Here is a 25574-nt window from a genome sequence, read left to right as displayed (position 1 = left end):
AATTCCAGATGATGCAAAAATGCTTCCTTGTGGTATGCTTTTGATGCGAGAGCAAAGTTGCATGGTTCTACATGATTGTTAATTCTGCACTTTATCCTTAGCTGCCGAACTGTTGCTCTCCGAAAAAAAAAAGATTTACAGACCGCAGAGCTACAGTGTCACCTATTTAAAAAACTGGATATTTATTGAGCACAAAAAAAAAAAATGCGCTGTTTCTCAATTTATTTCTCTGCTTTTTTCAATCCGTCATCTCAAAATATTATTACCCCTGTAAATAGCCCTCATGGGCCTAAAATGGAAACCATCGAAATTTTTGACCATGTTAACTGCCATTTTGGACTGTAAGATAATACGGTCGAATTTGCACTTAATGCGGATACATGACGTTAGTCGGAGCGTATACACATGTAGTTGATAGCGTCAAAGGGATATTTTAAAATCGACTTTTGTACAGTTGAGTTAAGAATTGGGAAAGTAATTCAAAAATGAGCGCAACTTTTTGTGCGCAATAAATACATGTATACACTTTCTAATGGGTGGCACTGTACATTCATCCCTATATTTTCAGACCAGGGAGCTACAGATCTGCAGCTACACATCCCAAGTTCTGACAGTAATATTGATTTATTCACTTTACGTGTACTATTTTCCTCCCTCAAAATGAACAAATGACAAAGTGCTACATGCATATTTAGACATCTTGAAACAAAGTTTACTTCAACGAATCTGCTCGCGAGTTGTGCTGGAAAATGTTCGCAAATGCACTTTGTTTCAGGATGATGTATTTTCACTTTTTAGATTACCTAAATTTTGTCAGTCTGAGTATAGAAAGTAAAACTAAACTGAAATTTAATAAATTATTTTAGTGTCTTAAAGTATCTATGTGTGTACATAATAATGTGCATACGTGTAGTAAAAATACAACAACATAGAATTAAAACCCGGTTTTGAATTGCAGTATATTACAGTATGTGGATAGGAAATTTGGTTTATTGAAGCCAGATAAAATTAGTTTTTGAATTTGAATAAGCTAATTAATAATTTCTTTATTTGTTCATTACAAAAATTCTGCTATTGCATTTAATTAAATGATTTGAAGTTTATTGTTAAACTATTCAATGTTAGTCTAGACTCGTTCTATATAAAAAGTAGCAATTTTTAAAACATGATTTGCTCCAACAATGTTGTTTTTGAAAACATTAGGCGAATTTGATGATACGGTATACCATGATAATGTTGAGGTGTTTGACCCAACACCCTACTGAGGAATTTAAATTGAGTTTAAATAATATGTGAGGATCTTTTTTCTACACATTGAAACAAATCTAAATAATTTATCAATAAATTATGGAAATCCAGTGATTAAAATATATATAATATCGATAATATCTACATGTATTTTGAAAATTATATGTTTTCTATGAACTCAATTTATCTCTGAGTGGGGGATTTTTCTCGCCTAGAACGCATTCACCAGAAAAAAGAATAGAGATTGAAGAACAAACTTTCACGAATTTCACATCACCATATTTAGTGCAGTACAAGATAAGATAATTTATTTTCCAATTTTGGGCCCAGAAGGCATAAAGGGTTTTTTACAATGACAAGATAGATAGTTCTGAAAGAAAGGTTAGTAAACATACACAAACATAAACACACACACATGTATATATCTGATATAATATATACAAGTAACTGTACATTATAGATGCAGCAGTTGGGGTTATCAAATCGTTAACATGCGATCAAAATCAATATTATCAATATACATGTACATATATACATGTACCAGTATACCAATAAATATGTGTCTATAACATCATTTATGAAAACTCATCGCATTACATACTATGAAACCTTGTACATGTTGTGCTATCTGCTAGAGGCGCGCTAGTTACAATTACCGGTCATTTGATTGTCTTTTCCGGTAATTGCCATGGCACCGCGGGAAAGATGTGTGTGTTTGTTGGGGGTAGGGGTCTCCTCAATAATAAATAACTTGAAAAGAAAATATAAAATCACAGGACCCGTCCCTCTGTATATAAATGCACAATGTCGCTATTATCGTTCTAAGAAGTTTAAATTAAATAAGGTTCCTCATTCTCCGTGGTTTCTAATTCACTCCGCTTTGTAGTTCTTATCTCCATTACTCGCGGTCTATACATTTTCCTGTCTTACACATCGTCATTGTGTTAAAAATTATGAACTACAGTTTATAACAATTGTGATTTTTAAAACCCGTTTTTATTTGATATGCCCGGTGATCTTTTTTTATATGTTCAATACAAAAGAACCAGACAGTGTATTGATACAATTTTTTAACTGTGATTGTTTACAAATATATAAATAGGTAATTTTTTGTCTTTAAATCGAGTTACTCTGTCACCGTCGTTGAATTATAATAGACAGTATTCTATTTTTAGTAACGCGTTAACAGACCTTGAGTCGGTACGCGTGGTTTGTATACTTAGCCTTGGGAGCATGTGACATCCTCGCTTGTCTCACAGAGAATTCTCTTCCAGGATTACTAGAAATGAGCTGTGGGGATTTTACTATAATGTGACATATAAGGAATTTTTTTATATTTCTGGAGGAGACAATTATCCCTGAGTGAGGATGGAGGAAGACCTTCGCAGCTTCTGTAACACCTCCGTATTCTGGGTAAGACACTAATTCATATAATTCCTCCACGGGTTCTTAAAAACATGACATTCATTAATTAAATATATGTAACACAATTGTTGTTTATTTCCTATTTTTTCCATTAATTATAAAGTGAATAAAACAGTTAATAAAACAAAAAGCCGATTTGTTTACGAAGGAGGAAGCTTTTCGTTTTGATGAAAATTTTATAATGAGTTTCCTGTGTTGACAAAACAAAACTACATTGTCAGAATATACATAACGCCCCCTCCCCAACTTCTTTCCATTTTTAAAAAAAAATATCTAACAATATACTTTCATATTCTCTTTACAGCGATTTTTTCCCTTTCAAGCAACTTTTCTCTCTTGTATGTATATAATGTATTACATGTATATGACTCTATTTATATGAGTGTTTACAATGTACTTTCTTTTTGTCTCATGAGGGCCCTTAATTAATTAATAAACTAACTAATCTGAAAGTAATTAAACAATACAATTCCTTGGAACAGACGAAATAATACCATGAAGAACTGCACCCCCTTTTTTCCCCTTTTTCTCGGGCGTTGCTTGGGACATTTTTTTTAAAAAAATTGCGTCTTCTCATGCTCTTGTGATGAAAGGCATAACTCTTTCGTGCATGTGTAGCCAGACAAGAGAAAATTGAATTTATAAGCTACAAGTTTTAACCAAAAGAGCATGCGCGGATCTAGAGGGGGGTCGGGGGGGGGGTCAGGTCCCCCCCCCCCCCCCCCTGGAATTTACCAAGTTGAAAAATGTATATACTAAAACAAGAAAAAAGTTACCATGGACCCCCCCCCCCCCCCCCTGGAAAACGCTGAACCCCCCTGGTAAACGCGAATATGTGTGAAATGGGTATGAAAAGTGAAAGATTTGAGGCAATAGAAGTCACAACTACCCCCCCCCCCCCCCCCCCCCCACGAAATAGGTTTTTGACGTTTGGGCGAGTTTAGGTTTTTTTTTTTTTTTTTTTTTTTGCTTGTCAAGAAATTTCTGGGATTGGATTTTTTTTTTGACTGGGATGGACCCCCCTGGAAAAAATTTCTGGATCCGCGCCTGAAGAGTCCACATTTACTTTTAGAGTTTTGCCAAAATGACACGAATTATAAATATAGGAAAGGTATTTATTTTTTTTATATAAATCATTTATTCCTCTATTTTAGCCTCTATACATTTCACCTGTTATTTTCTATGCAGGTGATTCATATAAGTAACGGCATGTGATGTAAAACCTTAAAAAAGACTGTCAATCACTCCACTGGCTTAATATGCACGGAGTGTTGTAGCTGCAGAACTGTAGCTCTCCGAAAAAATAAAATTATATTGATAGACCGGAGAGCTACAGTGCCACCCATTGAAAAAACTGTATATTTATTGCGCACAAAAAAGTGCGCTCGGTTCTGGATTAATTCTTCCAAATTCTTACCTCAATTGCAAAAAAGCTAGATTTCAATAAAGTCCTTACTCCTCTATCAATTACTTTTGTTGTTTACATCTGTACGAAGCGCGTTGGACCGAATTATCTTGCAAACCAAAATGGCAGTATAGATGGGAGAAATTTTCGATGATCTCAAATTCTGGGCCAGGAGGGCTATTAAAAACAATCACAAGGAATGTTTTGTTGTGGAAACAGTGGAAGAATATGTCAGGAACACACGGTTAGTAATATTTTGAGATGACAGTTTTAGAAACATGGAGAAATAAATCGGGAAACAGCGCACTTTTTTGTGCGCAATAAATATACAGTTTTTTCAATGGGTGGCACTGTAGCTCTCCGGTCTATCAATATAATTTTTTTCGGAGAGCTACAGTTCTGCAGCTAGGAGTGTTGTACATGTATGTAAAAACAATTCCTATACAGGGAATGACGCTTTGTACCTCTTAAACCGATAAGCTTGATGTATTGAGGGAATTTTCAGCAAAGAATGCAAAATAATAAATATATTTCTCATAAGTCAACGTAAGACATATGACCGATTTTATTATACCGATGGTTCCCCGCCGAATTAAATGTGATCAATATTTCAGAACTAATAAGTCTCAACAGACAAAACAAGTAAAAATTTAAAATCTCTCTCTGCAGATCTTTTTTTTTTAGAATTGTGCTTTAGGAATAAAAGGATTATTTTACGATTGGTCATACAACGTATAATCATAGCTCCCTCTCCATAAGCGGGGAATTCTTTAAAATTATATGTCGGTTTCAAAAATTCTTAATATTCACAACGATGAGTTATATTGAATTCGATTTACAATATCTGTACTGGATTTCAAAAGAATAAAGAATTGATACCACCAGGTCCCTTTCTTTACATCTCGCCAGAATGATAGCATTGAAGAAACTTCAGGAGTACTGTAGTACTACACATTACAAAGTTTTTACTAAAATCAATAGTATCCAATGATACGATTTTTTTAACACCTTATACAACCATTGCTCACGATAAATTAAAGTTCAGTCCTTTTGACATCATAGACAGGTGGGGTTTTTTTTCAATAAGACTGGAACTTGTTTATTAATCATTTGCAAAATTATTTCATAAGAAACATTCTGGTTGTAAACTCGGGATGTCCGAAGTTGATTTTTTTTTTCAATTTTTTTTTTTCAAAAAAGATGCTCGAGTTTCTAATGGACAATATTTGTGTAGATTTTGGAGATCAATTCCTAAAAAAATCTTCTGTTATAGTTATACCCATGGATAGTAATTACTCCCAGTTAAAAGCAGACCAATTTTTGTATTTGAAAGAAGTAGAATGTGTTCTAAACTAACAATAAAATATGATAAACGCGATTACTTCAACTTTTCTATCGTTCAACATCTCTTATTCATATTGCATACAATGTATACAACGTAAGTAACATGAATACGGAATCCGTGTCTCCATGATGTTTTGATAAGTAAGAACATGCATATGTTCCAACAACTTCTAAAACGAGACAAGCTATTGACAAATTAGTTGATGATAATGGATAGGAACAGTCTAGTTTAAAGTCGACAACATTTCAAAAACTCTATGGTTGATACAGGGGCCTTGTTAGCAAATAATGTTTATCGTCAAGTTGGAAGTTAACTGAATTTTCATACAATTTGCTAGATCATTATTTTCACACTCAATAATTGACGAATTTTTCTATGTGCCCGATAATGAGAAGTTACACACGGTGGTTGTGACTGGTCTACAGGAGATGTCCCATTCTTATGACACTTGATTCCACTTTTGATGTTATCTAGAGGTTCATTTTGCTCTGCTTCAATTTGAACTCTTTCAATGGCCTTTTGAGCTTGACAGCCCACTGTTATCTTAATATTTCTAAACCACAATTTGCATCTTTCAGTTCGTGTAAGTCCTGTATGTTATTTATTTTACAGAACAGCACGGTTTTCCTGGAGAATTCGTGGCCCCGTGTTCCCGCGTGTTTCCAGATCACCGTGTTGACGTGGATTCCCTGCGCGTGGTTGTGGCTGACGTTACCGCCGTACTGTTACTACCTGTACCACTCCGACAACAGACACAGGAACATCCCCGCCAATGCCCTCAGTGCCACCAAATCTGTAAGAACCGTACACCACAGCATAATTAGGATACACATCATTTAAAACTGGAATATCATAAATCTCTGTATATACACCGTGCACTATAGTTCTACCAATCTCTCCAGGGTCAAAGTAAAAACATTTGCACACGGAGATTATTTAGAGACTTTTTGCAAAAACACCTAACCTAAGGATTTACTTTAAAAAACTCAACCAAAAAAAATTGTCTCCATGTAAAAGTCAGGGTACTTACGATGTCAGACTGCGATCTACTGAAATCAAAGAGCCATCTAGACGCCCTCAGAGAGTAAACTGAATGATCCTGCAAAGATTAATTGAACAATGCTTTCTGTGGCGAACTTTTGAGTTCCTGCGATTGCATTACGATCAGTTTAGTTCGATGAGAGTTGTACAAAAAGGATGTCTAAGAAATCATTGAGCGATCTTTTTGCACTCTTTGAGTGTTAAACTGATATTTGCAACCAATGGGTGAACTTGAAACATTGAAGAGGCCTTGGTAATTATGTATCCTCTAAAGAATCCAAAGAGATCATGGAAGATGCTAGGTAACCATTGAAAGATTAAGGAGAGATCTTGCAGAGTTTGAAACGCTCATCAATATATCTACAGTAAATATATACCAAAAGCGCAAAATTAAAACTTCAACACCATTGAATCATTAAAATACTAGTACCACCTACACAGAGCCACAGTTGAGATTTTGTAGTGCACCCAATGACACTTATCGGTCAAAACGAAACTGTTCATTATCCTCACGTGTCGTTTCAGAAAGCATTGAAACCAGCAATCTCTGAAGAATCTGCAGCATACACTCCTTGATCGTCTAGATCGTGTAAAGCGATCTAAAAAAAAATTATTGTGTGTGACAAATCCATAATTATATTTTCACTATTCTCTTTCACATTTAAAGAGAAACAAACTTTTCTTCAAAGCGTTTACATTTGTATCATTGCATCGATAAGGACGTAACGAAATCAATTTATAGATATCCACACTTTCAAAATTTGAATTATTGATCATAATGGTTTTACATATACAAAATCGTATATTTACAACCCGTATTTTTTCAAAAGCTCGTTCCTTTCTGATAGCCCATTTTATGAGATTTGATGCTTTTGTCCACTTGGCAGTGATTATACCTGTGTATATTTTTTACTTGAAGGGTATCAGCTTCTTGCTTGGAATAATCGTTCTGGTGGGCCTGATCCATGATGTCACGAAGGACGAGAATCTGAGTCTTTCACACGTTCCTCCCGCCATACTCCTCAGTGTCTTCCTACGCCTGGCTACATTTGTGAGTTTACAATATTTACCGGTATACAAAATCATACATTTGTAAATTTACAATATCCGTAAAATAACATACATTTGTAAATTTACAATATTTACCGGTATACAAAAGCATACATTTGTAAGTTTACAATATTTACCGGTATACAAAAGCATACTGTTATGGGTCAGAATAACCCTAAATGCCAGCAAAGATCAATAACACAATTTAAACTTAACAATAATTTATTTACAGTAATATATAATAAGTATATGAAACATAAAGTACAAACTTAGCAAGAATCTAAGAATACATACATCAGAGTGTCCGTTGCTGTACACAATGTCCCAGTGAAAATATATCCCAGTTGTACCTCAATGGTGCTTATACGACAAAGTATCAATGCATCGAATTGACAGGGTATTTATACAGTAATATAAATCTAGAATATTCTAGAAATTGTTAAAACATGATATTACTGGAACAATCTGGACATACACAAAATTTAAGAATGTTCTAGATAAAATGACCAAACATGTTGACCACTCTTGAATGTTCTAGAATTACTTAATGTTACTAAAATATATATGATGAAACAATACACATCTCACAACAATACATTTGTAAGTTTACAATACTGGTATTCATATAATAGCTCCTCGGTGTATTCTTATACTCCTGGCTACATTTGTAAGTTTACAATAGTCATTTAATAGCATATATTTGTAGGTTTACAAAATTCAAGCAATATAATACATATGTTTGTTTACAATATTCATACAATAGCATGCATTTGTTTGTTTACAATATTCATACAATAGCATACATTTGTTTATTGACAATATTCATACAATAGCATACATTTGTTAGTTTACAATATTCATACAATAACATACACATGTAAGTTTATAATATTCATACAATAGCAAACATTTGTATGTTTACAATATTCATACAATAGCATATTTGTAAGTTTACAATAGTCATACAATAGCATACATTTGTATGTTTACAATAGTCATACAATAGCATATATTTGTTTGTTAACAATATTCACACAATAACATACACTTGTAAGTTTACAATATTCATACAATATCATACATTTTGTATGTTTACAATATCACACAATAGAATATTTGTAAGTTTACAATAGTCACACAGTAGCATACATTTGTAGGTTTACATTATTCGTACAATAGCATACATTTGTAAGTTTACAATATTCATACAATAGCATACATTTGTAGATTTACAATATTCATACAATAGCATACATTTGTATGTTTACAGTATTCATACAATAGCATACAATTATAAGTATACAATATTCACGCAACAGCATACCTTTGTAAGATTACAATATACATACAAATGCTCCTCAGATTTATCTACGACTGGCTCCATTTTTTTAAGTTTATAATTTTTGTTCCGTAGTAAGTATGCACCTTCAGATGGTGAGGATCTTTGTGATACGTTTGACTTGTACTACCGAGTCCTGTGTCAGTGAGAACAGTATCAATATTAACATGTTGTTTCTCTATTTCCTAGATGCTTGCCGGGTTCTTGAGTCAGATAGAACGGTTGTGTGGAATTGTGTCCTCGGGCATACAGTTTGTTTTCTGGCTAATACTGCTGTCCCTTAGTGTTGTGCCATTTTATTCCAATATAATGCAAAAGGTAGCGTCTAAAATAACTACGGTAAACTTGTATGAGTGTTGTACCATTTTATTTCAGTATAATGCAGAGGGTACATCTTCAATAACCACAGTTAACTTGTCTCGATGTTGTGCCATTTTATTCCAAAAGTATAAATGGTCACGTCAGGAAATAACTACAGTAAACTTGTATTTACTTGTATTTAATACGTTGTTATTTAAATATTCTCTATCTAGCAAGAATCATGTATTTAAACGTTTCCTATGTTTTTACTTCCTATATTTTTCCTTACAGAAATATAACTGGGACCTTTTCAAATTCATCATATTTTACATTTATTTCCTCGCTGTTGTTGTCCAATTTATTCTACATTGTATAGCAGAAAAACCTGAAACATCAGCAGAGAAAACTCCTGAGGAAAAGGTATGAAATCCTTATCCCTGATATGTTATTGTTACATGTATTTTTTTTTATATTTTTTATGACTTAATTTATCATATCTTTCTTCTTCTATATTCTTTTTAGAGTAACGTAAACCCACTGTATTGTTTTAAACAGAAACCGTGTCCAGAGAAAGAGAGTTCTGTGTTAAACAGACTATACTTCTGGTGGCTCAATCCGTAAGTTACTATATATAGACTATACTTCTGGTGGCTCAATCCGTAAGTTACTATTTATAGACTATACTTCTGGTGGCTCAATCCGTAAGTTACTATTTATAGAATATACTTCTGGCGGCTCAATCCGTAAGTTACTATTGGAGCATTAGATAAGTATTTTTTAGATCGTCGAAAATCAAACGTGAACATAATCATCGGTTACAAACAATCTGTGAAACATTTGACTTAATGAAATCAGCATTAACTAGTGCTAATTGTAACGGGGACCGTTACAGATGTTCCCCAACTCCCTTTGATGGACTTATTTCCTGTAAGCTTCCTTAAATAAGACAAACTTTATGCATTTGAGACTTTAACAAAATTTACCCAGAAGTGTACCATGCACACTTGCGCATGGGAACGCATGTGCATAATGACCATATCATATTGTCTACACAAGCTATATATTTTGAAATGCTAAATATTAAAGTATTTAATCCAGAAATTATTTTAAAAATACGCTCATTCAAGTGTATTTTTGATTTCACCCATTTCACGTGCACGCACGTGCATACATGAGCATGGTGACGATAACTTCTTGTAGAAGTCTATTTCATCTATCTATGTTCTAAATCTCACCCTGTTTGGTTGAAAACTAAGGGAGTTATAGCTGTTTAAAGTTTCAGCCAATCAGATTGCAGCGCACGTACACACACATGTATGCATGGTGACCATACCTTCTTGTAGAAGTCCATTATAGATATCTACGCTCCAAATCCCATCCTGTTTGGTTAAAAACCAAGGGAGTTATAGCTCTTTAAAGTTTCAGCCAATCAGATTGCAGCACACGTACATGCACGTGTAGGCATGTGCATGGCGACCATACCTTCTTGTAGAAGTCCATTATGTATATCTATGTTCCAAATCCCATCCTGTTTGGTTGAAAACCAAGGGAGTTATAGCTGTTTAAAGTTTCAGCCAATCAGATTGCAGCGCACGTGCATACACGTGTTTTCATGATAATTGCTATATATCATGTTGTAGGATATCCTAATGCATGGCTATGTTCAAAATTTCAAAGGATTTCCTCAAAAAACAAGAAAGATATTTAGACTAGTTTCAGCCAATCAGAGCGTAGCGCACGTGCATGCGCGTGAGATCTTGCTATTTTGACCATGTCATCATGTCTATACTACTAATATATCATCACATTATGAGTTTCAAAGCATTTCATCAAAAAATAGAAAAGTTACGGCTATATATATTATATTGGTCATTTAACCTGTTGCACGTGCACGCTCTTGCAAGCACGTGCGCAGCGCGAAATATAACTGACCTTTTCAAATTCATCATATTTTACATTTATTTCCTCGCTGTTGTTGTCCATAAATTCTTATCCCTGATATGTTAAATGACCTTGATTCCACAAATTTAAATTACATGTCTACTGACCCTAAAAAGGTTTTACCTACATCGGATGAACAGTTTACAAGATCACTCCCGGACAAAAAAGTACCCAGGAAGAAGAAGAAGAAAAATAATAATAATAAGAAACAGAGTAAAAACAATATGTTCCCCAACTTCGTTTGGGGAACATAATAACAGTTCTTACATTGTCATAGCTAACCCCTTTTGGCATTATATTTGGATTTTAAGAAAGGAGGTGTCATACTGTGAAATCACTTTTTTTCGTGGGGATTTAATTTCCGTTGTGTTTGAGGTATGGAGAGACTCTCGAAATCATGACCACCACGGAATGTTAAATTTCATATTCATTACTACTAAACATTTTTCCAACCACAATATCAAATCCTCACAAACCAATAATTTTCTTCAAACCTCGAAAATATGCTCCCATGACAATATGTGATTTCACAGTATTTTATTAAGACTGATATACTTCAGACTTGTGCTGTCGTCTGTGAAGACTCCACTAAAACTCGAGGACATGTGGCAATTGAACCAGGAAGATAAAAACAGTTATCTCACTCAGAAGTTTGAAAAACACTGGCGGCGGGAGATCATCTACTCCAAAATCAAATTGTATGTATATTTACTAATTAGATATAAACTATACCCAAGGACTTAGGTATAAACGCAACATACCTTTTTTCATAATAGTATTTTTCAAATATATTCAAAACTTTTATTTCCAAACTTCACCCACAATACATCGTGTTGATCCCTAAATTCATCACCTCATTGTTTGCACGATGTGGGAAGGACCACATCCATTGATGTTTACTATCGAAATGCCTTGCCAATTAATTCTTTTATAAGATGTTAGTATTTTTTTTAAAAAGTATATTGAAATTACAAAAAGAAAACATTAAATTACAACGCGGGTTTGTTAAGGCAACACACGGATCAGAATTCGGCGAATTAACACTTTTTTATGATATGTGACACTAATAAATTGGAAAAGTCGAGGATAAAACTTTTGCTTTCATTATGCATTCTATAGTCTTCAATGGGACTTATACTACAGGCAGCACTTCACTACGTGGCGTCTATAAAAGTGAAAAGTTCAACACTACCCCGGGGATAATTAATTTTAATTTGTAATAATTGTTATGTAAAAACATCTCTGTACCATGAAATGTGCTGCTAGATTCCTACTGTCCTATCACAGAAATAATTATTCAACACTTTCGGACGAAACCTTCCCAAAATTTTAACATTTTGTTCAAAACATCGAAAAAAATGCATGAATTCCCGTAAACCATACGATTCTAGCAGCACTTTTCAAAAACAATAGAATAAGAACTTTTGATAGAAACAAAAACTAAGTTTCAAAGTATGCGGCATAGTGTTGAACTTTAGCATCTTTTTTGTTACGAACGACAGGGGAAAGGCTGATCGGCAAGTAAACACCCTGTCTGCTTTTATTTTACGAAGAAATTGTAGAATTATATTAGCATACCTCATTCATAAGCTTTATTCCCACATGAATCACACGTGATATTCATTCTAAATGCTTTTAAACTCCGATTTCTTGAGTTTGTTTACATGAATTCTAGTTACGTTTCACTTTCACTCTGCTACTACATGATCAACAGTTATGACGTCACGGGTTGGGTATTTGACCCCTGTGATTAAATACAGAGAACCCAGAAAGGACAAAATTCCATTTATATTATGCCTCTGCATATTTTGATTCAATTTAATGAGCTCGAATCAATCTTAGATATCGATTTTAAGAAATTGTTATCTCTAAAATTAATGTCATATAGCTTACTATGACGTCATATCATATAGGCAAGTAGAATATTTGGTAGTATTAACTTTAACATACCTGCGAATGGAATACAATTGTACTTTTGAGTTCGAATGCTGTTTGTTATCTTCATATACTGTATACAGGGTAATTTTCGCCCCGTGTTATTTTCGCCCTTTTGTGCTTGCGGACAAGTTAGCCCCGTTTTAAATTCGCCCAGTCATAGTTCTGTTTAAGAAATTATGCTGTGTAATTTGAGTTCACCCTGTTTTAAATTCGCCCAATCAAGAAGAGGGCGAAAGGGGCGAAAATAAAACGGGGGTGAAAATTTCCCTGTATACAGTACCCCCGGTACATGTATTTCATTTGTTCAGACAAAAGATGATGTCATCAGTCAGGAGGAAACAGGATCTATACACAAGAGCCTCGGGTATGACGGAGAAAACGCCCCTTCTAAGTGGGAAGACGGGTTCAGTGTTTACCACAAAGGAGGAAAAAACTTCTCCCCCGCCTGAGCCCCCATCAGCCATCCCTTCTCTTTCCTCCGCCCTCACAAGGACCTTCGGGTTCGTCTATCTGGTGTCTCTTGGATTCAAATTCCTCTCTGATGTCCTTCAATTCGTTAGCCCTATACTGCTTGGGTAAATACGTTTATTGTTATATACATCTTAACTTATGACATATATACAAAAATTACCTGAAAGAAAAATATACATTTAGAGAGAAGTCTGCTCTGTATTGATTAGTTGGAATAATGATGTTTCAAAACAGCAATAAAGTTGCTTTAATTGTGTGTTGTCTCTTTTGAAAATTATGAAGAATACAATGCATACAAGTAATCTGATGAATATCTTTGTGTTAGAATCCTGATTGATTACGCTGATAAGAGGGATCAGCTTCCAGCATGGAGGGGATACATCCCCGCAGTCCTCCTATTCCTGGCCTCATGTCTGCAGTCCATATTCTATCACCAAAACTACCATGTCGGAATGTCTGTTGGTATGAGGATCAGATCAACCCTCATTGCAGCAATATTCAGAAAGGTAGGGATCGGAGTTATCAATTGTAGTGAGAACACTTACTTTTACTTTCCTTTTCCTCCTCTTTAATGTATGTTTCATTTGGATTGTCCCAATGGACTTTGTCGATCTGATTTTATACTTGTAATGAGTTCATTCACCTTCGTTTCTATATGCAGGCCCTGACATTGAGTCCATCTGCACGGAGGGGAAACACTCTGGGTGAAATAGTGAACCTGATGTCTGTTGATTGTCAGAGGATTCAGGACACATTTACCTACTCCTGGTCTCTGATGACATGTCCCCTACAGATGGCGCTAGGGATTTATCTCCTTTGGAATGTTGTGGGAGCTTCCTGTATCGCTGGACTAGTGGTTCTTATTCTGATGGTCCCTCTCAATTCCTTTGTGGTGGTTAAACAAAGGGCTCTGAACGTAAAGGTACTGCGTCTCAAGGGACACAGAACGAAACTGATGACGGATGTCCTTAATGGAATGAAGGTCAGAGAATAGAGTTCTTAAAACATCTGTATGCATAAGAAAATGTCATTTTAACGACTTCAAACATTAGATAATTAATAACATCACGCGATACTGAATTTGTTATTGAAGGTGTTAAAGATGTATGCTTGGGAACCTTCATTTGAGGAAAAGGTTAAAAGCATTCGAGACGAAGAGTTGGTATATCTGAGAAAGATTGCATGGTTACAAGGAAGCACTACGTTTTGTTGGATTCTGGCGCCGTATTTGGTAACAATGAATTACGCTAGATTCATGTATATGAAAGAAATAATATAAGTTTTGACAAGTTCCAGTAATATGTTCAGTAAGCAAAAATTGGAATTTCAGGTGACCTTAGCCACATTTGCCACTTACATCTTGATCTCCCCTGAGCACGTTCTTGACGCTAAGAAGGCCTTCGTGGCTCTGGCTCTGTTCAACATCTTGCGACTGCCAATCAACCTCATGTCACAGACCATCTCCTTATTAGTACAGGTAATTTAGCACAGACTTATGATGCATATATAATGTTTTTCTCTAGTTATTAAACCTTCTTTCTAATTTGATATTACGTTGTTTCGTCTACAGCATATACGGTTACACTTGTTTTCATTCTCCATTATTACTGTTATACGATCAGCATTGTCTACTGTAACACTTTTTTCATTCGTCATTGTTTTTCGGCACATTGTTATTCCTTTCAAACTTATTACTGTGACATTGTTGTTTTTTTTAACTAATTTACTGTTCATGGTAACATGTTGTCCCTTTTTCTTCTTACATTGCTCTTTATTCTTCAATGACTGCTCAACATATATTTCTTCCTCACTATTTACTTGTAATGGTTTGGGCCGTGGATAGCGGCCTGGATAGCTCAGTTGGTAGAGCACCTAACTTGAGATGCATTGTTCCTGGGTTCGATTCCCGGTCCAGCCATACATTTTCTATTTTCCTGTTACAGATGTGGAGCCGTTGAGTACACTGGAATTGCAGGTGAAAGCCCTGCCAGGGGTAATAAGAACTTGGGTTGTGTCTTCGAGGGCGTAGACCATTTAAGAAGGGAGGAATGTACTTTGGGCCGTTGATATCGGCCTGGATGGCTTAGTTGGTAGAGCACCTGACTGGAGATGTAGGAATCCAGGGTTCGATGTCTCCTTTCCTGTTACATACTGTTACACTGTTGTTTCTTTTACACTGTTTCCTGTTACATTGTTGATTCTTCTCTACTCTTTGCTGTTACATCGTTGATTCTTCCTCACATGTTGCTGTTACATCGTTGTTTCCTTTTCACATTTTGCTATTACATCGTTGATTCTTTTATACTCTTTGCTGTAGGATCGTTGAATCATCGTCACTGTTTACTGTTACATTATTGTTTCTTCTTCACTGTTTGCTATTACATCGTTGTTTCTTCTACACTGTTTGTTGTTACATCGTTGTTTCTTCATTAGTGTTTGCTGTTACATTGTTGAATCTTCTTCACTGTTTGCTGTTTTTCACTTCTATAATGTTTTTCTTTACCTCAATACTTTATTGTTAGTCCTACTTTTCTATATTGGGGAAAGATTCTCAAACGGGACGTTAACATTATAATTTATTGTAATTTGTTGATTTCCTGTAAAATTATTTTTCTATGTATAATCCTGCTGTCTCCTAAACATATTTTCATTTCGATTGTTTGTCATTTCTTTTTAAGGCTGTGGTGTCCATAAAAAGAATCCAAGACTTCCTCGTGATGACTGATTTAGATTCCACAAACGTACACCACTCATCTTTGTCTGGTGAGTATATTTAAATTTGAATTCCCTCAGCCTTTTATGTTGATTTGAAAGATAATGCATTTTCTTCCTTCTAAGATTACGCCATTGAGGTAGAGAATGCATCTTTCGCCTGGGATTTGGAAGCTCCATCGCCTACGTTAAAAGAGTGAGTTTGAATGCTTATGAGTGGATGCCTACTTTGTTGAGGTACAGATAATGGTCCATGTGGAATCATTTTAGATACTAATGCAGTAACTTCTTCTCTGTAGTATCAACCTGAAGATTCCTGAGGGGATGCTGATAGCGGTGGTAGGACAAGTGGGCAGTGGTAAATCGTCTCTGATCTCGGCCCTCCTGGGCGAAATGAATAAGCTTGAGGGAAGTGTAAATTTTAGGGTAAGATTATACTTTGATTACATTTTATTTACAAATAACGAGTAGGTCGCAGCTTGGTTTTTCTGATTTTCAAGTAGAGATTTCATAGCTCAGCTTGATACTCCATTGCAGGGTACCACAGCTTACGTTCCTCAAGAGGCGTGGATTCAGAATGCAACACTGATGAATAATATTCTGTTTGGTAAGCCTTACATTCAGAAGAAATATCAGAAGGTCATCGAGGCATGCGCCCTGGTGCCTGATCTGGATATGTTGCCTGGTAGAGACCACACAGAAATCGGAGAAAAGGTAACTTTAACGATAACTTGCTCAAAGTTCTAGCTTTGAAGGATATTTTAAAATAAATTTACATGTTAAATCAGTTTTCATACATTAATGATTGTTTTGACAGGGAATTAACATAAGCGGTGGACAGAAGCAGAGAGTGAGCCTTGCCAGGGCGGTGTACAGTAACTCAAATGTTTACCTTCTAGATGATCCTCTCTCGGCTGTCGATTCTCATGTAGGAAAACACATCTTTGATCGCGTCATAGGACCCAAAGGACTCCTAAAAAATAAAGTAAATAAGCTTTACTTTTACATTGATAGTCATATCTATAAAGTAAGTTATAGGGAACATTTGCTTCCTTTCTCCTTAAAACGTTAGTGATTTATGATTGTGCACCGTAAGCTTATTCCCTTTTTCTCATTCTGCAGACCCGCGTTCTTGTAACTCATGGCGTCCATTGGTTACCTATGGTAGATATGGTTGTAGTTATGGTAAATGGGAAAATCACAGAAACAGGAAACTATGAACAGCTGATTAAACATGACGGGCCATTCGCTCAATTCTTAAAGGAGTATTTCCTGAATGAGCCTGATAATGAAATAGAGAATGAACACCCTGAAAGTAAGCATACTGAATGTATAAAAACCTGTTACAAACGTTATCGTGTCCTGAAAATGTAATCAACGTGAACGTGTCCGAAATTGTATACATGTATCATCAACCTGGTAAGCTTGCACTAACAGAACTTTATTTGTAAAAGTATTACTTTGTCTTTACATTTAGTTCACAAAATAAAAACACAGATCCTGGAGAAAGTGGAGTCTGTGACCTCAGATGCGTGGACATCTGACATGGACGGCAAGAGACTAAGTCTCTCTGTAAGGTAACCAGAATAACAGTTCTTTGTCAAACATAACATAAGCATATATACTAGTAGTTCTTATGTGTGAATGAAAAGACCATTCAATACTTCTGAATACCTTGACTTCTGTAGGAGAGAATCGAAGAAGCAGGAGTTGGGAAAATCGTCCTATCCCAAGCCAGCAGAAAAATCCATAATATCACGTCAGACACTGACGTCAGCCGAGACGTCACAGGAAGGACAGGTAAAGATATAAAATAGGAATTGTTTGTGCAACATTGATGCAATGATGACAGCTTCCAAACTCTAAAGGTCAATTATTGATATCCAATGAAAGGCCATGTCGCAAAGAATACAACTGTGAGATATGAAAGCCAAAGTCTTAACTATTCAAAAGTTATGACCAAGGTTATTCTTTTACTAGTGGGTCAAATTCTAAGGTCAAGGTCAAAATGTCATAAATATTCAAACATACTGAAAGATCTTGTCACAAAGAATACACCTACTAAATATGAAGACCCTAGTCCTAACTGTTCAAAAGTTATGATCCATGGTATTTTTTTTTTTAAAGTGGGTCAAACTCTAAAGCCAAGGTCAAAAATATTTATACCCTCTGAAAGTTCTTGTCACAGTGAATTAAAATGTGAAGTATGAAATCCCTAGCGCCAAATGTGCAAAAGAAATGTCTCAAATGTGCAAAAGAAATGTCCAAGGTTCAAGTGTGGTATGTTTTATAGGAAAACTACAAGGACAAGGTCAAATTTGGTGGTACCCAAAGAAAGGTCCTGTCACACGAAATACACCTGTAAAATATGAAAGCAATACATGTAGCCTGACCCAATTAAAAGTTATGGCAAGGTTAAGGTTTTTGTTGACAAACAGACAAATTAACAGACAAAAAACTATATACCCCCGAAACTTCGTTGACGGGGGCATAATAAAGACAAGTACGTTTAATTTATTGCTGTAAATCGGAAAGATATGGTTTTCTCAAATATCTTATAATTTATGAGATTTGTATTATATTTTATGTAAGTTAGTAGAACATTGAACGTAACTTTTATAACTTTCTCTGTTTATACAGGTGAAGTTATCCGTGTTTTCTGAGTATGCTAAAGGAGTGGGTGTATTAACATGCGTTATTGTTTTCATCGTGTTCACACTGTATCATTCGACTAGCGTCTTCTCCAACTATTGGCTTACATACTGGACAGAAGATTCTCTGCTCCTTGATCGGGACGAAATGAACACAACTGAATATTATGAAAGAAAGACATACTACCTCTCTGTATATGGAATTCTAGGGGCCATACAGGGTACATTATCAGACTTTTCTACAACAGGAACTTTATTATGTTTTTTCTTAACTGATTTTTGTAGGTAAACTAATGTAAAATACTTTTCCCAGGAATCCTTGTCTTCCTGTACGCCATCATCTTATCTCTGGGAATGGTGACTGCTTCCGGTAGATTGCATCACAGAATGCTCAAGAAAATCCTCCGTGCACCAATGTCTTTCTTTGACACAACTCCCCTCGGGCGGATCACCAATCGTTTTTCAGCTGACATAGACATAATGGATAACACATTACCGTTAACGTTTAGGATAACTCTGAACTCCTTATTTCTGGCGCTTAGTACTCTGATCGTCTGCACAATCAACACACCGTACTTTGCAGCATTCATTGTTCCTGTAGCAATCCTATATTATTTCATTATGGTAATCAAAAATTTCAATAAATTGTTGAAGTTCCCAATACTTACATATTTTACTTAAAGAGGACAAAACAAAAAGCACCAAATTAGATACATGTCTCACTATCTACAGTAGTTTTCAATATTTGGTCTGTCATCTCCCTTCATTCCAAATTAATTATGGTTTCAGAAATTCTATATTCCCACGGCGTCCCAGCTGAAGAGGGTGGAGTCCGTGACCCGGTCCCCGGTATTTAATCACTTCAGTGAGACGGTGACGGGGGCTAGCGTCATCAGGGCTTACAAAGTTCAGGACAGGTTTAAAGAGGAGTCATCACGGAGAGTGGATCAGAATATGGAGCCGTACTACATCAACTTTTCCTCATCAAGGTCAGTATGGTATTCAGTCAGATTTCTTATACTTTTATATGAATAATGTCTTCATCTAATTATGAAACATGTACTAGTAGTAATGAACAAGAAATCTGACATAAAGCTGTTAACTTCTATCGTAGATGGCTTGGAGTGAGACTGGAATTCCTCGGTAACTGCCTCGTTCTGGGCGCCACCATGTTTAGTATCTTCTCCGATCTTAATGGCGCTCTCGTAGGACTTTCAATCACCTATGCTCTGCAGGTAAGGTTAACGTTTTTCTAAATAAATTCTGATTCATTTAAAACATTTTCTGCACAGAGTTTCAAAGTGTTTATTCTTCCAGGCCACAGGAATTTTAAATCTACTGGTTGTAAATCTGACTGATCTGGCAAACAATATCGTTTGTGTGGAAAGAATCAAGGAGTATTACACTGATGTCAAAAGCGAGGTATGGTAAAAAATTAAAAAAGATAAGTGAAACTGTTATCAAGTAATTACTAGTATAAAACTGCATGTTTAATAAAAGTAAAAACTAAATGATTTCAAATGTACTAAAACTGATGATTCACTGCTTCTTTTGTGTAGGCTGAGTGGACCTCTGAGAACAAACCACCCGCTGAGTGGCCTCAGTCTGGACACATTAAGTTCTTACACTACAGAACCCGGTATAGGGAAGGTCTGGACCTCGTCTTAAAGGGTGTGACTGTGACCATCAATCACGGGGAGAAGGTAAGGATAGTTACCGTGACCATCACCCACGGGGAGAAGGTAAGGCAAAACCCGGTATAGGGAAGGTCTGGACCTCGTCCTGAAAGGTGTGACCGTCACCATCAATCACGGGGAAAAGGTAAGTATAGTTACCTTGACTATCAACCACGGGGAGAAGGTAACAAAAAGTTACCATGACCATCAACCACGGGTAGAAGGTACGGCAGAACCCGATATAGGGAAGGTCTGGACCTCGCTCTGAAGGGTGTGACCGTCTCCATTAAACACGGGAAAAGGTAAGCTGAATTTTTTTTACTCTTAGCATTAACCATGGTGAAAAGATAAGTGAAAGTACTGTAACCACGTGGAAAATGTAAGTAGAATTGTTGTAAGTTTTTAACGACGAAAACTAGTTCACTACCATGGCGAGAAGGTAATCAATGTGACGATGGTTTCTATTACTGTAAAACACTTTTTATTCGCGAGAACTTTATTTTCGCGTAATTACACGAGACAGTGTGCTCGCGAAAATTTAATTCTCGCGTACAATAGTATTCCTTAAGATTATATAGAGCAATAACCACAATTCGCCAAAATTTTGTCTCGCTTATCAAGAGTAAATGACTATCTCGCGAAAATAAGGTGTCGCGAAAATTCAGTGATGTACAGTAACCACGGAAAAGAAGGATGTATACAATGACCCTGGTGACTATTAATCACGAGTAAAAGGTGAGTACAGTGACTCTGGTGACAATTAACTACGGATAAAAGGTTGGTAGAGTAACCTTGTTGACGATTAACCACGCTAAAAGGTTAGAATAGTAATCCTGGTGACGATTAACCACGCTAAAAGGTTAGTATAGTAATCCTGGTGACGATTAACCACGCTAAAAGGTTAGTACAGGGACTCTGGTGATGATTAACCAAGGGTAAAAGGTTATTACAGTGATCCTCGGGACGATTACCCACGGGTGAAAGGTTAGTACGGTAACCCTGGTGACGATTAACCACGGATGAAAGGTTAGTACAGTGATTCTGGTGACAAATAATCACCGGTAAAGGTTAGTGCAGTGACTCAGGTGACGATAAACCACAAGTTAAGGTTAGTACAGAGACTCTGGTGACGATTAACCACGGTGAATGGTTAGTACATGTATAGTGGTCCTTGTGATGATTAATTATTGGTTAAAGATTAGTACAGTGATGCTGGTGATGATTAACTACGGGAAAAAGGCTGGTACAGTAACCCTGGTGATGATTAACCTCGCTAAAAGATTAGTACTCTAACAGTAACCCTGGTGACGATTAACCACGGGTAAAAGTTAGTACAGTGATCCTGGTGACGATTAACCCGGGGTAAAAGGTTAATACAGTGACTCTGGTGATAATTAACCACGGCTGAAGGGTCACTACATGTACAGTGACACCGGTGATGATTAACTATTGGTTAAAGGTTAGTACAGTGAAACCTGTCTAATCCGACATGCACTGGGTGACAAATATTGTATCGGAATAGACAGGGTGTCGAATTGCACAGTGTTAAAAACAAGGAAAATACTAAAATGGGAAAGAAATTTTAACGTCGGAATTCACAGTGTGTCGGATTAATCAGGTGTCGGATTAGACAGTTTTCACTGTATAGTGATCTTGGTGGCTGGTGATGATTACCTACGGGTAAAAGGTTATTACAGTGACTATGGTGACGATTAAATCAACCTGTGTTTTTAATGGTCACCGTCACTTTACTAATCTTCCCTAATAATTACAGTCACTATGCTTACATTTTATTAATTCATGATCATCAATTCTCTGCCTATCTTCTTTCCTTGGTTAATGATCACTTTTTCCCTTTTAACCTTCTCTAATGATGGCCATCGTCAGTATGTAAGCTTACCCTTTACCCGTGGTTAATCGTCACCAGGATCACTCTACTAACCTTTAACCAATAGTTAATCATCACCAGGGCCACTATACAGGTACCAACCCTTCACCCGTTGTTAATCGTCACCAGAGTCCGTGTTCTAACCTTTTACCCGTGGTTAATCGTCACCAGGGTCACTATACCAACCTTTAACCAATAGTTAATCATCACCAGTGTCACTATATATGTACTAACCCTTCACCTGTGGTTAATCATCACCAGGGTAACTCTACTAACCTTTTACCCGTGGTTAATCGTCACCAGGGTCACTATACTAACCTTTAACCAATAGTTTATCATCACCAGGACCATTATACATGTACTAACCCTTCACCTGTGGTTAATCATCACCAGGGTAACTCTACTAACCTTTTACCCGTGGTTAATCGTCACCAGGGTCACTATACTAACCTTTAACCAATAGTTTATCATCACCAGGACCACTATACATGTACTAACCCTTCACCTGTGGTTAATCATCACCAGGATCACTCTGCAAACCTTTTACCCGTGGTTAATCGTCACCAGGGTCACTATACTAACCTTTAACCAATAGTTTATCATCACCAGGACCACTATACGTGTACTAACCGCTCATCCGTGGTTAATCGTCACCAGAGTCATTTTACTAACCTTTACTTGTGGTTAATCGTCACCTGAGTCACTGCACTTACCTTTACCAGTGATTATTTGTCACCAGAATCACTGTACTAACCTTTTACCCGTGGTTAATCGTCACCAGGGTTACTGTTAGAGTACTAATCTTTTAGCGTGGTTAATCGTCACCAGGGTTACTTTACTAACCTTTCACCCGTGGGTAATTGTCCCGAGGATCACTATAATAACCTTTTACCCGTGGTTAATCATCACCAGAGTCCCTGTATTAACATTTTAGCGTGGTCAATCGTCACCAGGGTTACTGTACTAACCTTTTAGCGTGGTTAATCGTCAACAGGGTTCCTCTACCAACCTTTTAGCGTGGTTAATCGTCAACAGGGTTACTTTACCAACCTTTTACCCGTAGTTAATCGTCATCAGGGTCACTGTACTAACCTTTTATTCGTGGTTAATAGTCACCTTGGTTACTGTAATAACCTTTTACCAGTGGTTAATTAAAGATTATTATTAAAACCTAATGTCTAATTTGAAGTATATGATATGTGGACATGAAGAAAATAATTAAGTAGCATTATTAACAGTACATTTTTAACTACTGTTATCTGTCTAGTTTTTGTACGGAAACGTGTTTTTGCATTTATCTTTTTTTTTTGTTTACCTGTATTATAGGTTGGAATCGTCGGTCGAACAGGGGCGGGGAAATCTTCCCTGACGCTTTCACTGTTCCGATTGATTGAGAGTGCTGGAGGTGAAATCATTATTGACGGCGTCCGGATAGCAGATATTGGACTCCACGACCTGAGATCTAAAATCACCATCTTACCGCAGGTTACCTCAGTAGTGTCTATAGCCTGTAAAGTGATTTGAAAAAGTTGAAATTATTTTTTTAAAACTCTCTTTGAAACAGAAGAGGCTAATATCATTAATATTGCTTTCAGATATTTTGACTTGAAAAATCCCAAAAATTATATATAACTTGTCATATGTCATGAATTGTATCATGATTATATGTATATATATGAATGTATTTAGGATCCAGTAATTTTCTCGGGAAGTTTGCGGTTGAACCTTGACCCCTTCAATGAATATACCGATCTCCAGATCTGGAAGGCCTTGGAGACCGCCCACCTTAAATCTTTTGTCCAATCATTGACCGGACAACTCCAATACGACTGTGGAGAGGGCGGAATGAACCTTAGGTAGGGATCATTGAAAATTTAGATTTTAACATTTATCATCAAATTTAAAACGATTAAAGCTACTACACAGTTTTAGAGAATGCAAAATTAAGTGATATAACACATGATGTATGGTTTTAAAATGCTTACTGTAACTTGTACTGACCTCCGATATAAAAAAGAATGAAAAAAAGGAATAATCATATCTTGAGTACCTTTCATATAATGGGTTAGGGTAAAAAGACATCTGATTATATTGCCAATACCAAGACATTAGTGTTTTTTGGGATTCAGTGTGGGACAGCGACAGTTGTTATGTCTGGCCCGGACGCTGCTGAAGAAAACTAACATTCTTATTCTGGACGAGGCGACGGCAGCCGTGGATTTCCAGACAGATGAACTTATTCAACAAACCATACAGCGAGAATTCCGGAACTGCACGGTCCTCTCAATCGCTCACCGACTCAACACCATCATGGACTATGACAGGTGAAAATCTAGATAGATTTAGTAAAAAGACAATATCTTTATTGACCTATAAATTAAAACACTATAAATACTACGACTGGTTTACACATTTAGGTATAAATATTCATCGTATAACTTGCTAACACTAAACATTTATTCATTAAACTTTTGTACTGGTATTCCGATATCATTTATGTAATATTTCTTTCACCTTTAAGTATTCAAAAGTAAATTGTATTCAGTTTTCAATTTATACAGGATTATGGTATTGGACAATGGTCAAGTGGTGGAATTCGACAGTCCGGAAAACCTACTGGCTAAAAAAGACAGTATATTTTACAGCATGGCTAAAAACGCGGGACTAGCTACGGACGTGACGGTTAGAGGCCACCGCCATACCCCCTCCCCAACCAAAGTAGAGACCCGAGACAAACCCAGCAGCAGGCCCGGGTCTGCGGCCAGCCAGGAGGGGTCTGGTCCCCGGGCATCCCCCGTACCCCCTCCCCCGACCACGCCCATCAGTCGGGTAGACAGTGAGGAGACACTGCCGCGATCCTCCAGTTCAGAGTTTGAAACTAATGACCACTCCCCAGGTCAGAGGAGAGATTCCACTACAGAGAACAAAGGGGAATCGGAGGTCTGATTCCAGGAGGGGAGGGGTCATTATTTACTGATCAAATTTAAGGAGAAAAGTACTAGAAGCATTATTCATCAACTTATCACCGATGGACATAATTCCATATTGGTACCCGTATCTTCATATGAAGAATAGTTCTATCGCAATTTTCAAGATTTTATCCAAAAATTGACGTCTTATAAGATTAGGAAATAATAATAGATT

General features: G+C 36.4%; 1 protein-coding gene across 3 annotated transcripts; it reads left to right on the top strand.

Moving 5' to 3' along the window:
- The first annotated feature begins 2180 nt into the window (after positions 1-2180).
- On the top strand, positions 2181-25574 carry LOC134252195 (multidrug resistance-associated protein 1-like). 3 transcript variants are annotated; one of them, XM_062734628.1, is made up of 30 exons: positions 2181-2661; positions 6036-6218; positions 7384-7515; positions 9043-9171; positions 9445-9573; positions 9709-9770; positions 11655-11792; positions 13341-13607; positions 13829-14009; positions 14165-14485; positions 14597-14734; positions 14834-14980; positions 16182-16266; positions 16342-16411; positions 16515-16641; positions 16753-16929; positions 17033-17200; positions 17338-17530; positions 17693-17792; positions 17904-18015; positions 18856-19087; positions 19180-19490; positions 19656-19855; positions 19981-20101; positions 20184-20288; positions 20426-20569; positions 23757-23915; positions 24120-24286; positions 24560-24754; positions 24992-25574. In XM_062734628.1, exons 1-30 carry the CDS (start codon positions 2617-2619, stop codon positions 25374-25376), a joined length of 4923 nt encoding a protein of 1640 aa, XP_062590612.1. In that variant the 5' UTR covers positions 2181-2616; the 3' UTR covers positions 25377-25574. The 3 variants fall into 3 exon arrangements, with proteins under 3 accessions (XP_062590612.1, XP_062590611.1, XP_062590613.1); XM_062734627.1 differs by having other exon boundaries at positions 2182-2661; positions 9676-9770; XM_062734629.1 differs by lacking the exons at positions 2181-2661; positions 6036-6218; positions 7384-7515; ... (1 more) ...; positions 9445-9573; positions 9709-9770 and adding an exon at positions 9835-9854.

This window comes from Saccostrea cucullata, unplaced genomic scaffold (genome assembly GCF_032062105.1).
Source record: "Saccostrea cucullata isolate Sc308-1 unplaced genomic scaffold, CSIRO_AGI_Scuc_v1 ctg1616, whole genome shotgun sequence".
In the NCBI taxonomy this organism is placed as follows: domain Eukaryota; kingdom Metazoa; phylum Mollusca; class Bivalvia; order Ostreida; family Ostreidae; genus Saccostrea; species Saccostrea cuccullata.
The sequence above is the reverse complement of the archived record's forward strand: the minus strand, read 5'-3'. Positions and strand labels throughout refer to the sequence as shown.

Coding starts and splice junctions, on each gene's coding strand:
- LOC134252195 (XM_062734627.1), top strand. CDS start 2,617: ATGGAGGAAGACCTTCGCAGCTTCTGTAACACCTCCGTATTCTGG. Junction 14,735..14,833: donor GGATTCTGGCGCCGTATTTG/GTAACAATGAAT, acceptor TTGGAATTTCAG/GTGACCTTAGCCACATTTGC. Junction 20,102..20,183: donor CAATCACCTATGCTCTGCAG/GTAAGGTTAACG, acceptor TTATTCTTCCAG/GCCACAGGAATTTTAAATCT.